We start from the raw sequence: 15,356 nt of genomic DNA on the forward strand, positions 1-15,356 counted from the left end.
CTCAAGGGTGGTGAAGGTCCCTGGGACTACCAGTGGTGACTGTTGGAGGAGGACACTGCGAGCAATCCTCTAACCATGATAAGAGACGCAAGCGAGAGGCAGCCCAATGATACAGGCGGACAGATGTATAGTGGACACCTCAGGGCGGGAGTGTTCCAATTATGGTTCAGGATATCGGTAGGAGCAGCAGCTTAACTGCAGTCTCAGCCACCAGCACACTGATGCAGACAGAGGAAGAAAGGGCTGAGGGACGGAATACCTCCACCTCAAGATGTTTGCGCCTAGAAGAGGCAAGCATGGACAGGGGGTTTGGTTGGCCTACAGTGTAAAGGAAGAGAAATAAGACTGTAAGCGACAGGGGCAGGAGTGAAGGAGGTGAGTAAACATCAAATGGTTGTCAGGCCTGGGGTTAGGGGCCAGGGTCCCATTCATGACAGACCAGCCGCGTAACAGTGAAGGGGCTGCATAGCAATGCAAACAGAATGAAGTAAAGAACTGGGGAGTGGGGGTCCTGAATAAGAGGAAGGAAGCCACTTGGGGAAAGACAAGGTGATGCCAAATGGAAGAGTGATAGGGCAGGAAGCAGGAGGTGGTGAGCATCATTAGTGATGGTCTCAAGGCTGAGGAGTGAGGCAGTGATGAGGAGAAGACAGTGCCCAGGGACACCAGGAGTACGGGGAGAGCGATGAGCATGAGTCTCTGATGTTATGGTGTGGTGGGATGCCTACCCAGCCATAAGGGTGGCAGCAGCAGAACATACGTGAGGGTGCATAGTGAAATATAGTGTTTAATCATAGTAGAAAAGCAAGATTTAATTTAATTTTTTCATTTATATGATTTCTATAGCGCCCGAATCACCCTCATCGGGGTATCTCCACGCTGTGACTGCTAGTGGCCGGCTAATGAGATAGTTTAGAACAGTGCCGTTTTCAGCAGCTTTCTGAAGGCCAATAAGTTGGAGCATTGGCGCAACTGGAGGTGGAGTTGGCTCCAGTATCACGGGGCAAGGTGGGAGAATGCTTTACCGCCCATGCAGGCTAGTTTGTAGCGCGGGATATGGAGGAATCCTTGGTGGCTCGACCACAGGGTTGTGGGTGGCACATATCTGACCAGCTTTTTAGTCAGATAGCTGGACCCCATGTTGTTTAAGGATTTGTAAACCATGCAGCAGTTTTTAATGGTGACAAAGCAAGCAACAGTGAAGTTGACTATTCAGGGGGGAATGTAGAAGCTTTATGTTCACGTAATAAACTCTCATCCAAGGGGCATCAGTGTTTGCCATAGAGCAGAATGAAAGCTCAACATTCCCAACAGCCCATATATTTCATGGGTACACAAACCAATGCACATCATTAAAAAAAAAAGTACAAGAGAGGAGTGATGATGTTGCTGCTCTCATGGAAGTTGGTCTGATGCTAGTCACAACCAGAAGACTGACAGTGCAGGTGCAAAGCTCAACCACTACATGACCACCAATTCCTTCACCCTGTGCCCAGTTCCTGGAAATTACAAATTAGAGCAGAAACACCAAGAGGAGCCACAAGCAAGAACCTGGCGACAGTGTTATGTATCACAAATTCAGACTCGATGCTAATATATGCTTTATTAACACTGGAAAGGGCGGAGTGCAGGTAGCAGCAGAAGCGCATGCATCCTTCATAGCACTATTACTTGACCAGTGCCAGGTTATAACTCAGACTACCCACACAATCCTCTTTTAATGACCCTCATTTACAAATGTGGAGCATAAAAATGATATTGGGAAATTTCAACCCACGAGTGGGCAACCAATGACTGAAAGCAACCAGGAGCATTTTTGATAATCCAAGTTTGACTTTGTTGAGCACACACAAGACAGCTTTTTTCAGAACATAAAGACAGTAGACTGAGAGATATAATTTAAAATGTTGAAACTATACTTATATAGGATACTTTTCAGCTCAGAAATGTGAAATACTGGCACATTGCCAAAGAGCACACCAACCAGAAACCAGAAACAAAAGTTAACACGTTTAACTTTTCTGAGACTTTTAACAGAGTATGAACAAAACTACAAATCCAGTGAAGAACAGCTAATCTCATTACATAAACATTTTCCTCATACACAGAAAATGCAATTGATGGAATGCTATAGAGAAATGTGGAGCAGCATTTAGAATTCCCACTATGTATTTCTCTGCAAAATGCACTGCCAATGTATTGGTTGAAAAGTCATAAGTTTACAGGCCGTTCTTTAAACATACTCTTTGTGACTGCTTTTGCAACCCGGGATCTCTTTGCTCGAAAGTATCGGCTTCTTCTCCAACCCTTGGGCGGTAGGAAGAGCCATTGATTGGGAGTGGGGTGAGTTGTCTGTGTATCATTTGACCAGTTAAACATTGCATAAATACCTCTGCCTCTCAATTAAAAAAAATGAATTTAGAGCTAGTGAATCAACATGCTCAAGACAAAGGCAATCCTGGTTGGAAACACAGAAAACACTTCATCTTCACTGGAGGGATTTTAAATAGGTTATGCTGTTGGTGTCAACCAGTTCTTCTCCAACAAAATAGACAAGGTCCGGCATCACAGCCTTGACATCAAACAATCATCATCCCTCCAATCCTTTCTTGTGACATTCTGAAATGGACCTATCTCAAAATACTCATATTAACCTCTCACCACACTCATGTTCCTTAAAGTTATGACAGATGAAGAGGTCGGCCTTCCCACATCCATAAAGCCTTGCTGAATAACCACTATTCAAAATAATCAATACCTGCATTTCACAGGGTATATTCAAAGTTCATGCAAAGCAAGGCAAATGCTTCCACTAACAAAAAGAGCCAGCCTTAACCATGCCAACTGACTAACTAATGGTAAATGCAAGACCAACCCTCTCACCATAGTCAATGAAGACGCCTACCTTTTGGTCCTGTTTGTCCTCTCTTTGGCCTTCCTCAAAAACTCCATCAAATCAGGCTTATCCTGTAGATTTGCATGGGATTCACCAAATTCATTTTAGTGTTTCCTCTGTTTCTGTCCAACCATCATCAATTCATTCAGATGGGACCCTCTAGACCTCAGCAATGACCTGTAACTGTTCAAGTACACAAAGGGTGCATTCTATCATTAGAGGTCTTCAACCTCTTTATAGAGTTTCTCAGGGTCCAACTGTCCGATCATGGAATCATTATCCATCAGTACGCTGAAGACATATAACGTTTTCTGTATGTCTCCTCAAGAGCGAACATTGACCTATTCAAGACAAGCCTTACACTCTTTCATTCCTCAATGTCCAACGTCCACCTTAAATTCAACCCTGGATTAACAAATTCCATCTCTTTGCCACCTACTAAAAAAAATCCTGCATCAATGATTAGGTGAAATGTTCAACTAAATCAAAACTAGTATTACTGAAAACCTTCAAATGTTCTCTTAGAAAACTTGGCAGAATCCATTCTCCAGCTCACCATCAACATGAATTCTACAGACTTGATCATAGACAGCAACTACCATTCAAAATCAGGTCTCCAAAAGATGCAATGAACCTTTCTATTAACTCTCCCTTTCAACCTTGTTTCTGTGCAGCTGACTCTAGACGACCTGTTCAAGTTGTTATTCTTTTCCATTTGGACATGGATAGCAACTTACTCATCCATGATGCATGTCTATGAATAGTTCTGTGCATTATTTTGCCTGACTCTCTAAAGGCCTAATTAGAGTTGGACTTTTTATTCCAACCCTGTAATAACTCTTTTCGCCAAGCCCCAACAAGTCTACACAATCTTTAAAAGTTCTGCATCACCAACAAGAGAGAAATAATGCTATCTCACCAGGATGAAAAGATCACCAAATCAGGAGGCTAGCGCACACACGAAGGTATGACCTTGGAAGAATAGGACTTGACAAATGAAAAAATGAAAACAACCAGTCATCAAAGGATACACACTTTGTAAAAAAAACATACCGTGTTCTACCACGAACTTTGAAATATTGATCTGCAAAAATATTGTAACCAATTATAGATTCCATAAAGGAGGTAAAAAACACATCACTTCAATGAGTACTTACTCCACCAACAATAAAAACCTTGAGCGCCTCCCAGCTTTTGCATCAGCTAGAAGAGGAGGGCCATACCAATTGTACACAATCGGAATCATCCAGTCCCCTCTACTGTAAATCACTCCATTGCTCTTCAGCTAAATTTGTGTCATATAAGCTCCAATAAATGCATGTACGTTTGTAACCTTCACCTGCCCCTTCTTGCTATGTAATGACCCATTTTCTGGAAAAGGCGGTGAAGAGTACTAATCCCTATTGTCTTTCCACCTGAAGGTTCCCCACCTCCAACAAACCATCCACCAGCTCGAATGCACAGCATCACTAATCCGAAGAATCCCACATTTCCTCATTGAGAGGTGACAGGGGGCTCACAATCAGGCAGACACATGCACCGAAACAAGATGGTACAACATTAAACCAACTCTTGAACAGCAAGGTGTTGCTGATAGAGTTCAGTATTAATTTCAAATCAACTGTGCCATGCATAAGACATCTGAATTAATGGTTGTGGGCTCCAGTAGAGACTGACCTGGCACTATGCACCTCTCAGGAGCCTCTAATCCATCCTTACCTTCAAATTACATCAGCCTAATTTCAAGTAGATTAAACAGAAGCAGGTCTCAAACGTGCTGTGCAAGTTCTCTCCTTGGGAACTCCCCAAATCTCACCTTGCAAGAGCAACTGCTCTTTATGGAGTTTCTGAAAATGGCCCTGTTCAAAGAAGCCCTTGACAGCAGTAAGTGGAGGAGAGCCAACCGCAATGGAAGGTGAAGGCACGCTTTCTGTAGGCCGAGTCGGAACTTTATACGACTATTATGTATCTGCCTTTGCTATCTGGTTGTTGGTCATGGCAAGTAACAAAGGACTACAATCTCAACCCTTGTCAAACAATATGGTAGGAATTATCCCCCAACTTCATCACCAAACCACATTCACATCCAATATAATTATAGGATGTATGACATGTTGCAATCTTAAGATACATTTAAGCAATCACAAAAGACTTAACACCTTACTCCAGCAACACTTCTTACACCCACAGCCCATTTAACAAGGCACTATCACCTAACCTAGACACTGACTACAACATAACACCCAAACATATATAAACTCGATGAAGTTAACTCCAATCTATCATGGAGGTCTCAGACATACTGATGGATAAACCTGGACAACCTACAGTGCTAGGAGGCTGTACTAATGGCTGACTGTATGCTTTGCAAATGTTACTAACACATCATAACATGCGTCCTCAGCTACCTAAGCGACATGTCTTGTAGCCTATTTGTTAAGTAACTGCGCTCCCATAGGCTGTTATTTTCTGATCGGTTATATGTTGAGCTACCAGCACATGTATAACACATTTCCACCCAAAACACACTATGGAATGGGCCACTTTCTGGAATGCCAGTAGGGTACCTGAGATGTGATCTTAAGCAGTACCCGTGCATCAAGTGACCAGAAAATCAACAGTTATTTGTATTTTATTTCTACAAACAGAGCTAGTGATTCTTGGCGTCGGAAACAGGAGGAGAAAATAATAATATGGATAAAACCAAACAGGGCAAACAATGGACTTTGAAATAATTCGTGGGGAGAGGGCAGTGTGAGAGGCTCGAAAAACAGATGCACAGAAGATGCTGGAAAACAGGCAGGAGAAAAACTGTTACAGTGAAAGGGCAAAAAAATACAGAACAAGCCTTTGAGTAACTACATATGTCTTTTCCTTGGCTGTGGATTACTGCAGAATTGTCAAGTGGAAAACTGCATCAGCTCTGGGCTTCCTCAGGGCCAAGCTTTTCTCCTTCAGTCAAGTCTATACCGGTGTAATGACATACCATGTATAATGCACCATATACTTCTAGGGCCCGTCGACGTATAGACAGTGGGTAAAGAACGCACAAACCCAGAGGAGTTAAACATTAATTAGAAATAAAAACACAGCTCAGGCTCCGTAGGCATTAATAATGTCATAAACAACTACTGTCAAGCTGTCACCCCACTGCAGACATCAAACTGCCTTCACGCGCGGCACATGAGCACACACGCGAACAACTGCTACTGTATCTGATAGCGAGGGAAATGCATTCCTGACGTGGAACCCAACACGGCTGACAAGGAGCCCATCTCTTGTAATAAGGTCTCCTGGGGGGGTATTTTCACAAGAAGCAAGGGGGAGAAATGCAACCTACCTCCGCAGGCCAATAGCAAGCCAAATCGAAAATAGACAAGGCCGGAGTGGCTACCGGGCATTTTGGTAGGCTGCCAAGCTGGGGGCCGATTTCACTGTGGTGAGGGCTGATTTTGTTGATGGGGACCTGCATGTGCTTCTAAATAAAGAAAGCAAAACAAATGGTTTTAAAGCTTACTTTAAAGCCATTTGGTTTTCCATTGTTTACTTAGAAGGGCCCGGTAGCCAGTCCGGCCCTGAAAACAGAACTGGGCCTGTCCTCCCCAGTGCCCATTAAAATGGATATCAAAATGTGGGCGGGCACTCACCGGCAGGATGGAGACCTTTGGGAAGTTGTGCAGCGTTTCCCATTCGCGTTTCAGGTACTCGATCGATCCCACAAAGACAATCGGCTTCAGCTCATGGTAGTGAAAGTTGCTCGCTCGCAGGGGCATCACCAGGTTCCGTACGCCAATCAGGGCCGACGTCACATCTCCGAATATACAGACAACCACGTGGCCGCTCAGAACTGTCATGGCTGCTTCACTTCGTGTCTGTAGGAAGGGGTCAAAGAGGAGGCAATGAATATCTCACATAATGTTGAACGAACTGGTTGCATTTAAAAATTGAAAAACAATTCCCATTAGTTGAGAAATTGAGAACAATAAATTGTACTGGTCGAGCACTGAAATTAACAATGCTCAAAGGAGTCAAATGCAAGAGTGCTAACAGGGTGACCAACTGAGGTCCAGATCAAAACCATATTTTCGATGTACTCACTGTCTGTAAACCTATATTATTCGGATATCCTGAAAGGTAAGTATGGTTTGGGCCCTCCTGGACCTAAGGTGAATACTCCATTGCTAAAGGATGATGAATCTAAGGATGGCAGAGTGGGCCTCATTTATGAAAACGGTGGCATATCTGCGATAAAACAGCAATGCAAAAGTCTTACTGCGCCCTCCTTGCGACACGATGGAAGTGCCTATTTAATGTATGGCACTGGCTCTATGTCGCAAGGAATGACAGATACCTCAGGAATCCTGACGTATCTGTCAGCGCAAAAGTCACGCGTTGCTGGAGTTGTGTCTCAAGCATGACGCAACTCCTGCAATGCATGGGTTAGGAGTATTCCCATTGCCCTGCGTTACGCTTACGTCTGCCATAAGGCAGGCGTAAAGTTTTGACAAAGTGGAGTCCTAGAAGTGTTGCAGTGAAATCTCAGATATTTCACTGTGACACTCATAAGACCCACCCTGCATACATTATACCTGACGCATGTATAATGTGGCACAGGGATTTACAAGGTGACGCATTTGCCTTGATGCGTCACCTTGTAAATATGGCGCATCGTGGCGCATTGTTTACGACGTTGCTGTATCACGAAAAGTAATGCAAAGCAGCTCAAAATTGTTGCGGCTCAAAGTGTTTTGCCGCTTAACGCCGCCTTGTAATTAAGACCCCTTTACACTCATCACTTATTTATTTATTTATTTTAAAGGTTTTATATAGCGTGAAAGGGACATTCAACAGCTGTTGCTGTGGGCGTTCCACGCAACACCCATTGCTTTTGACGCTGTCGCAGATTTACAAGGAGTTGTAAATCTGAGGCAGCGCCCAAACTATTGCCATGCAAGAGCAGGCGTTAGAATGGCGAAACGAGGAGAAATACTTTTATTTCTCCTCGTTTTTTCTTTTTCAGTGTGTGCTGCATTCCACAGCACACATAGAAAGAGCAACATGTCATTAATGGTTGTTTATGTGCAGGAAGGTGTCCGCTTCCCTGTGTTTTTTAAATGATGCAGCGTTGCATAATTGCTCACAGCGCAACGCCATTTCCTACTAAATATACCCCTATATTTCTTTACCTGTATTTTCTTAGAGTTCACTAAAGATACTGAAAGGAAACGCTATACAAAACACTTAAATACATGCACCCATACTGTTCTTTATAGTTGGGCCGCATAAAAAGATTCAGAATAATGAGGCAAGGCATGAAAGGAATGAGATAGAGATTGAACATTCGGAGCTGACATGTACGAGCAACCCATGGTGCCACATTAATGTATCATTTAAATTTGCTAAGCAATACTTTAAAAAAGTCACACACTCCAGGAAAAAATGCCAGTACTCTGCTCTGCTTCTTCAATAACCACCAGTCTGCTCATTTACTTTACTGAACTGGCGCAATCCATTTCACGGGCTTATTCTGTTTATTAAGGTATTGTATAATTATTTTGTGGACTAAATGTCATCTGACAAAAATATTGTGTTTGAAAGAGAAAATGTATACCAAAGGGAATAATATTTTAGTAAACAGTATTTAAAACACAATATTTATGTTAGACAATATTTTATCTATGATATTCTGACATAGAACCGTTTATCGAAATAAGGGAAATAGCCTTAAAAATTCTTAGAGAGTGTTGCATGGTCCATGTGTAAGAACTCTTCTTCTGTTGCAGCCAGGGCTTTAAGTGGGCCGGGTCCTGCCAGTGCTCAGCACAGGCAGTTCTAAAAAGCAGGTGCTAAGACGGGTCCCTACCGGGCTCTCCATTTTTGCCCTCGCCCTCAGGATGAAAATATAAATCTTAACTCTGCAGCAGTATCACCCTTCAATGCCTCTGATGTAACTTCAAAGACACTGGTTATAGTTCTTTCACAGTTCCACGATTTCAGAATGGAAGCATTTTCAATATGCTATACTATAAATCCATGGTTGTTGCTTATTCATGTTATACAACTAACACCCATTGACAAAGCCAACAGTACTGGCTTGTTGCAAGTGTAATGCTACTTGTTGTATTATATATCTGGATATAATGACAGAAATGGCAAAATGCCAATCGGGCGGCACACTATGCTAAGCACAGATTTCCAGCTTAGGTGCTTTAAGCCACGCCCTTAATTACATCGGCCACGCCTCTTTGATAGAACCCCTATTTTTTCTTTCCCACTTAAAGCCCTGGTTGCAGGATATCTTAGCTTTTCTAGGTTGAGCACATCAAACTTTTATTCCTAAATTACTACTGCTCCAGCAGGTATTCCATCAAAGGCTTTCAGGTGCAGCGGTGGTGCTCAAAGACGTAGGCATGAACAATAGCAACCGTACAACAGAAAGCATTTCTGACAAGAGGTTTGTAAAATTGCTACGGATTTTCTTACCCTCTTTCATGAAATAGTGTTTAAAAATGTCCAATCCGCGTGGACTTCACAAAGTCAGCAAGGATTTAACACGGCAAGTCATGAGAGTGGATATAAGGGTGAATAATTCTGTAAAACACCAGTTTTGTTGGGTAATTCCCCCTCAAAATAACATTGTGATTACAAAATTCACTTGCAGGTTTTTTTAATGAAGAAATTGTTAGTTGAAGTTGAGAAACACAGCAAACTTTGGGAACTGTGCAAAATGGAGGCAACTTCAGGCAACACATTTTGACTGCATTTCAGTAAAGCTGTCTTTGGTATGCAAACACTTTTTGTTTTAAACCATTTGCTCCAAAGACAGGCACGCACTGGGGCCATTCCAACCACTGAACAAGTCAGTTGGTTCATTTCTTTCCTGTGTCTCCAAACCTAAGCATTCTGGGAGTTACTATTTTGCGTTTTGGTCATTGAGTCAAACCCACTCCAGCATTTAAAAGCCAGGACATAAGAAAGCTGCCAGAACGCCTGATGATTTGACAATCACGCAAAACATACACGAATTGTGATCACTTTCCCTGTCCTCCAGCTCGGCCCCACTAAGTAAAAGTTGGCCCTGGCTTGTGAAGTTATGGACTGTGACATGCTGGGGCTCCACGAGGGAGCCCCATCACACTGTATCATGTACAGGCTGCAGGATCAGAACTCGAGAGTGGCTACCACAATTAGGCCTCGCGACACGACCCACATGACAGGGCTCGAGGCTGTACATGACACGCATTCCATGGGCCACCTCATTTGCTTTAATTTGCTCAGTCACTTTGGTGTTCTCGTGGGTCAATGGGACGAGAGCAACACGAAGAAAGCTTTCTCTAATTGCTCTGGTGTCACTCAGAGTGCCCTGCAAGGGATTTTTCTGTGCGTCACTTGTGCTCGAACACGACACTGCTTTTTTGAAAAGTCATTTGAAGAGTCAAACACGCACTGCAATCTTGGTGAAAATATACATATTTTGGTGTTGTGCTCCTCAGATGTTAGTTTTTGTTGTCTCTAGGTCCTCGGTGTTATCCCAGGCTGTCGAGAACAATATTTCAGATATACGAAGAAGATTTAGCCAGCCAAACCACCACACAAATCACCAAGTATACCAACTTGTACCACCAGAACCTCAGTTCATTTCTGTACCTTGGAGTCCTGCCTCGTGTTTCTGTTGAATCTAAATGCTGAAGCTTTGATTTCAATTGTTCACCTCTTGTGAATTTTAATGTTTTCTCAATACATTTAAAAACAAATCATTTCTGGTAACACCTTCTGGTGCCTGCACCATTGCTTAATTTGTATAGAAATACTACTACTACTACTACTTAATAATAATTATACAGTAAAAATAATTGCACAGGCGCCTATCTTTTCTTACAAACCCGCTGCTGTCAAATGCTAGGTTTCTGAATACCTAGGTTGTTTAGTTTTGACTCCACCTCATGTCTCATTTTGCCATTACCCTACACTTCTTCCTTAAATGTCACTCTTATAAGTTATTTTTCCTCCCTACTTTCTCCCATAGTCATCGTTCCATACAATCTCTTCCGGCTTGTAGCTCGCTTTTCTGCCTACTTCTACCTTTTACAAACCTAGCACAAGGCAAGCACTCCAAAGCTCACCGTAGATGGTAGGAATGGCCATATCTGCTAAAAATACTCATGAAGGTTTTCAAAACATTTTCTGTCACATACTGGCACTTGGGCAGCTCATCACACCAATGCATTGGGTTTGTGCTGCCTCAGGTTGCTTATATCCCACTCCAGTATCCAAACACGGTGTAAATAAATGTCCCTTTTCTATACCTTTAGCAGTTATAAAAATATACACCTTGGATAGTTGAATGGCTACGTAGTCTTTATTATGATCTACACAACTCACAACATTTTTCGCTGCCGGTCATATTTATGTGTGCTATTTATATAAGATGAGCCAAGCCAAAAGGCAGCGGAGTGTTGTACACGATGCAAAGCAGACAACTTGTGGCTGGGGTGGAAGCCGGCTTCTTGGAGCGAAAGTCCTAGATCATGACGTACTGTTCTTTACAAATGTGCCTCTGCAAACGTTTCCTAAATTGGAGCAGGGTTGGGGCAGTCCTGATGGATACAGAGGTGTCATTCCAGATTAGGGCCCATAGATTGAGAAGACCAGCTGCTTTGTCTTTCTTTTTGCACATTTTTGCCTCTTTGTGCCGGGTATGCCGAGAGTCACAAGATTCAGTTCCAGTTGTGATGACTTGTAGATGATGCAGTTGGTTTAGAAGATGACACAGGATGGCAAGGAGACCCACTGGAGTACCATCAGGATGAGGGTGATGTGGTCTGATTTCTTCAGGCCCGATGAGGTGTGATGCGGAATGCAGGATGTCATTAAGGAAGAAGAGTTTGAAGTCAGAGAGGACATGGAGTAGGGCAGTGCCACTGTATAGATGTGAGGGTATGTAAGCTTGAATGGAAATTACTAAGTCGCTTTCTCGTAGGAATGGTTTCACTTACTTCAGCAGAGGGAACTGATACCGTGCCATCTTGTTTGTCTTGGCAATGTATTCCTTGAGGGTGAGGACTATGTCCAGGGTGATTCCAAGTGACTTAGCATTGGGTGAATGTTAGGGTTCAAATCTATCCAGGTTCATGTTATTGAGCCAGGTTTCAACTAGTTGTTGTTTATTCTTCTTGGCAAAAAGCAGGTATTCTGTTTTGATGGGGATGCTTCAGGTAAGGGTTGGACTTTCAGTACTGGATGGCCGTCAAGCAGTGTTTGTGGTATGGAATGTCTGGAGCAGGGGAGACTTTCACATATAGTTGTGTATTGTTGGCATACTGGTGAATATTTAGGCTGTTATCAGTGAGCTGAATTGCGCTCCCAAGGCCCTCCTTGTAGTGGATGAAGATGATATAGGACAAGAAACAGAACAAATGGGATCCCTGTTCTCAAAATTAATCTTCAATGTTTGAAGCACTGGGTGTCTGAAGCAGAGGGGCTGCCTAATATAGTTGTGGTCACTTGGTATATTGTTGAATCTGGCTGTTGTAGCTTTACGTTTACCCTTGGGGCTCTGCACAGATGTCAAAGTAGATGAGGAACAACCTGGAAATCTGGAACCCTCTGCAGGTGATCCGCATCTTCTGTGACCTGGAGGTGTCCATATAAACAAACTATTTCCAGATGGATAGGTAGGAACAGAATCGGTGAAGGATGTTATCAGTGAGTCTCATTCGAGGCTCCAGGGTGTGGATGAGCGTGGAGTGATCAAAAGTCTTGAAGGTCCAGTTATATTAGGATTTCTCATACTCTTCAGTCACCATAATTGTGCATCCGTCTCCATCGTACACAATAATTTTATATTGTGGTGTAGTCCATTGGTAAAAATACATTTCTCGTCAGAACCTGAGACAAAACGAAGGTGACCAAATACATTTCTGAACTCCAAAATATATATATGAAGCAAACTCTCCCTCTTGGACCATTGGCTAATCACACCCTAATCTATGAAAGGCGTACATCCCACTAAAAAGGACTTTTCCCGTACTAGATTAATATCTTGATTGGGCAATCTGAAATACCTTCCCTTCACAAAAAAGGTAACACTTGTGATTGCATTTAATGATCATTACTTCTTATGCTATCATTGAAGTCCCCAAATTGGTGGAGACTCCTAGAAAAGGCAACAGCCCCATTCTCTTGTCTAGCAAGAGTCACCTGTCTCTTTAAATCATCCAAGTAAGGGCACAGTTCATAATGTACAACCTAAAACTTTTTGTAACATAGCCCACACCTTTGTGAAAAGTTTAGAAGCAGAAGTCAGCTTAAACTGAGGAATTCTGAGCTGTAAATCCTGCCTCAGTGCCTTAAATCTGAGCATGCTTCTGTAGGAAGCAATGATTGGAATGTAGAAGTAAGCATTCCCAATATAGAAAGACACACAATATTTACTTTTATGAATAACTCCAATACGCACTCTAAGGTTACAATCGAGAAATTGACATTATCTCACAAGCGTGTTGACCCCCCTCAGGTCGAACATTTTTCTTTCTCTTCTTTGGTGAGAAATTTTGGAAGCATTGAGTTGCAAGTATGCCTGTCACAGACTCTATTGCTGGAATTCAGCCATCTTAAAACGAGCAGTCCTTGAAATTTGCCAATTTCACTGACTGGATGGAGGTGATACGTTAAAATATTAGTGCAAAAATGGTGTTCTCTTTTTGAACAATCCGCAGTCAGCTACTGTTGCTTCAGGAAGACAATTTACCATGGGAAAACAGAAGAGGGTTTAGTACAAGACCAGGCAAACCATCTGGAACTGTTCAAGAAGCTGTCTTTGACTCCAATGCTTCACTTTGGTGAGCTCTATTACCTATATGTCTGCATATTCTTTCTCCGGTGGGCTTTAAGTGTCACAAGTTCACAAGGAGCCTTAAATATCAGAACAAACAACTTCGACCAATTCTTTGGTTTGGAGTATACTTTAATTTTTCCTTGGTCTCCACTCGTATTTGGATCCAGAACCCCGCACTACAACGACTATCTGCAGAAATGTCCCCTGAAAGATGTTTCTTGAGAGGACGCCCATTCATTCTAATGCCTCTAATCATCATAAACAGTCATCAACAGTCAAACACAGCACAAATCCAAATCTCCGGGTCAGTGTGAACACCAGCGGAAAACATGCTTTCCTCCCTCCAGTGTGCAGCATATCCATCTTTTGAACTCTATTCTCAAAATAAATGATATTCTGCAGAAGGTGTGCTAGAAGGCCTGTGTCTCATCTCGCCGTGCTTGCGAAGTGCTTTCACGACACATATTTGTTGTGCTGTCGTTGTAGGGCCATAACCTGTGAACAGGACCACTACAAGCAGGTTTGATTTTATCAGGTGGATGGAGGCATAAAGGTTCACACTCCCAGCAATTGCAAAGCTGTCAAAAATCACAATTCTCCTCCCCCCAGGGTGCGACTGGAAAGAGCAAGAAGCTGAAAATAGCATCAGCGTCAAAAGCGCGTTTATTATTGTAGCACAGCTGGAAAATTCAGTTGTAGTTCATTAATGTGATCCTTGCTATCCTTCCAGTCTCCAATTGTTCAATAGCACTAAAAGCCGATGATGATGATTGCTAGATCACCACCATACGAAATACGATAAGTCGCGTGACAAAAAAACTTACATTTACTTCATCGACCTAACTACTACATCATGGGGTGGGGCATATTTACAAGCCCCTAATGCCCACAGAGCCTCAGACGCTCCGGTTGCTTTGCTTTGCGCCATTCCCATATTTACAAGGTGACATTAAGCCTCTTCATGTGGCTTAACGCCACCTTGTAAATATGTCCCTTTCCGCCGCAGTCTGCTGCTGAAAAGGGGCAGGTAATGGGTGTTGCACTGGGCGTTTCAACGCAACACTGATTGCTTTTTGATGCTGCCCCAGATGTACAAGGCTGGGGCAGCACCAAAAACTAACGGCAGGTAATACCTGGTGTTAGAATGGCTAGGGGAAACACAGGGGTGCGGCGAACTTTTGTAAATATGGCTCATCCCTGAGTTTTGACAAGGCTGGAGTGCGCTGCTGTCAATTTTGGCATAACACCCGCTCTGGCATTTTCTTGTAAATATCCCCAGGTAAGTTTGGTTAACATAGTGGAAAACCATCAATTGTATACTTACCTCGACGATTTCCTGGTTGGTGATGCAGTAGATGTGATTTTATCGTAGGTCGAGATTATTAACCCCTCCCATGCTCATGATGAGCTCAGCTCTTCATGAGCCACGGTTCTCGTGTGCTCATGACGAGCTGAGCTCGTCATGACCGTTAGAACGCTCAGGTGCGGGGCTAATTCCCCTCCTGTGCTGGGCGTTCTAACGAACGGGTGTGGTCATGACGAGCTCAGATCGTCATGAGCACACAAGAAACGTGGCTCATGACGAGCTGAGCTCATCATGACCACTGGGGCGCTGTGCGCGCC

At 43.1% G+C, this 15,356-nt stretch overlaps 1 protein-coding gene across 5 annotated transcripts in view; it reads right to left on the reverse strand.

The window, feature by feature from the left end:
- The window catches only part of KCNMA1 (potassium calcium-activated channel subfamily M alpha 1), a 1,543,535-nt gene that overhangs the window by 202,160 nt on the left and 1,326,019 nt on the right, over positions 1-15,356 (reverse strand). For all 5 annotated transcript variants that reach the window (XM_078643370.1, XM_078643368.1, XM_078643365.1 and 2 more), the window contains one exon: positions 6,544-6,768. In XM_078643370.1, coding sequence (XP_078499496.1) covers positions 6,544-6,768 — 225 coding nt within the window. The remainder of the gene's footprint in view (positions 1-6,543; positions 6,769-15,356) is intronic.

This window comes from Lissotriton helveticus, chromosome 5_1, assembly GCF_964261635.1.
Source record: "Lissotriton helveticus chromosome 5_1, aLisHel1.1, whole genome shotgun sequence".
Classification (NCBI taxonomy): Eukaryota; Metazoa; Chordata; class Amphibia; order Caudata; family Salamandridae; genus Lissotriton; species Lissotriton helveticus.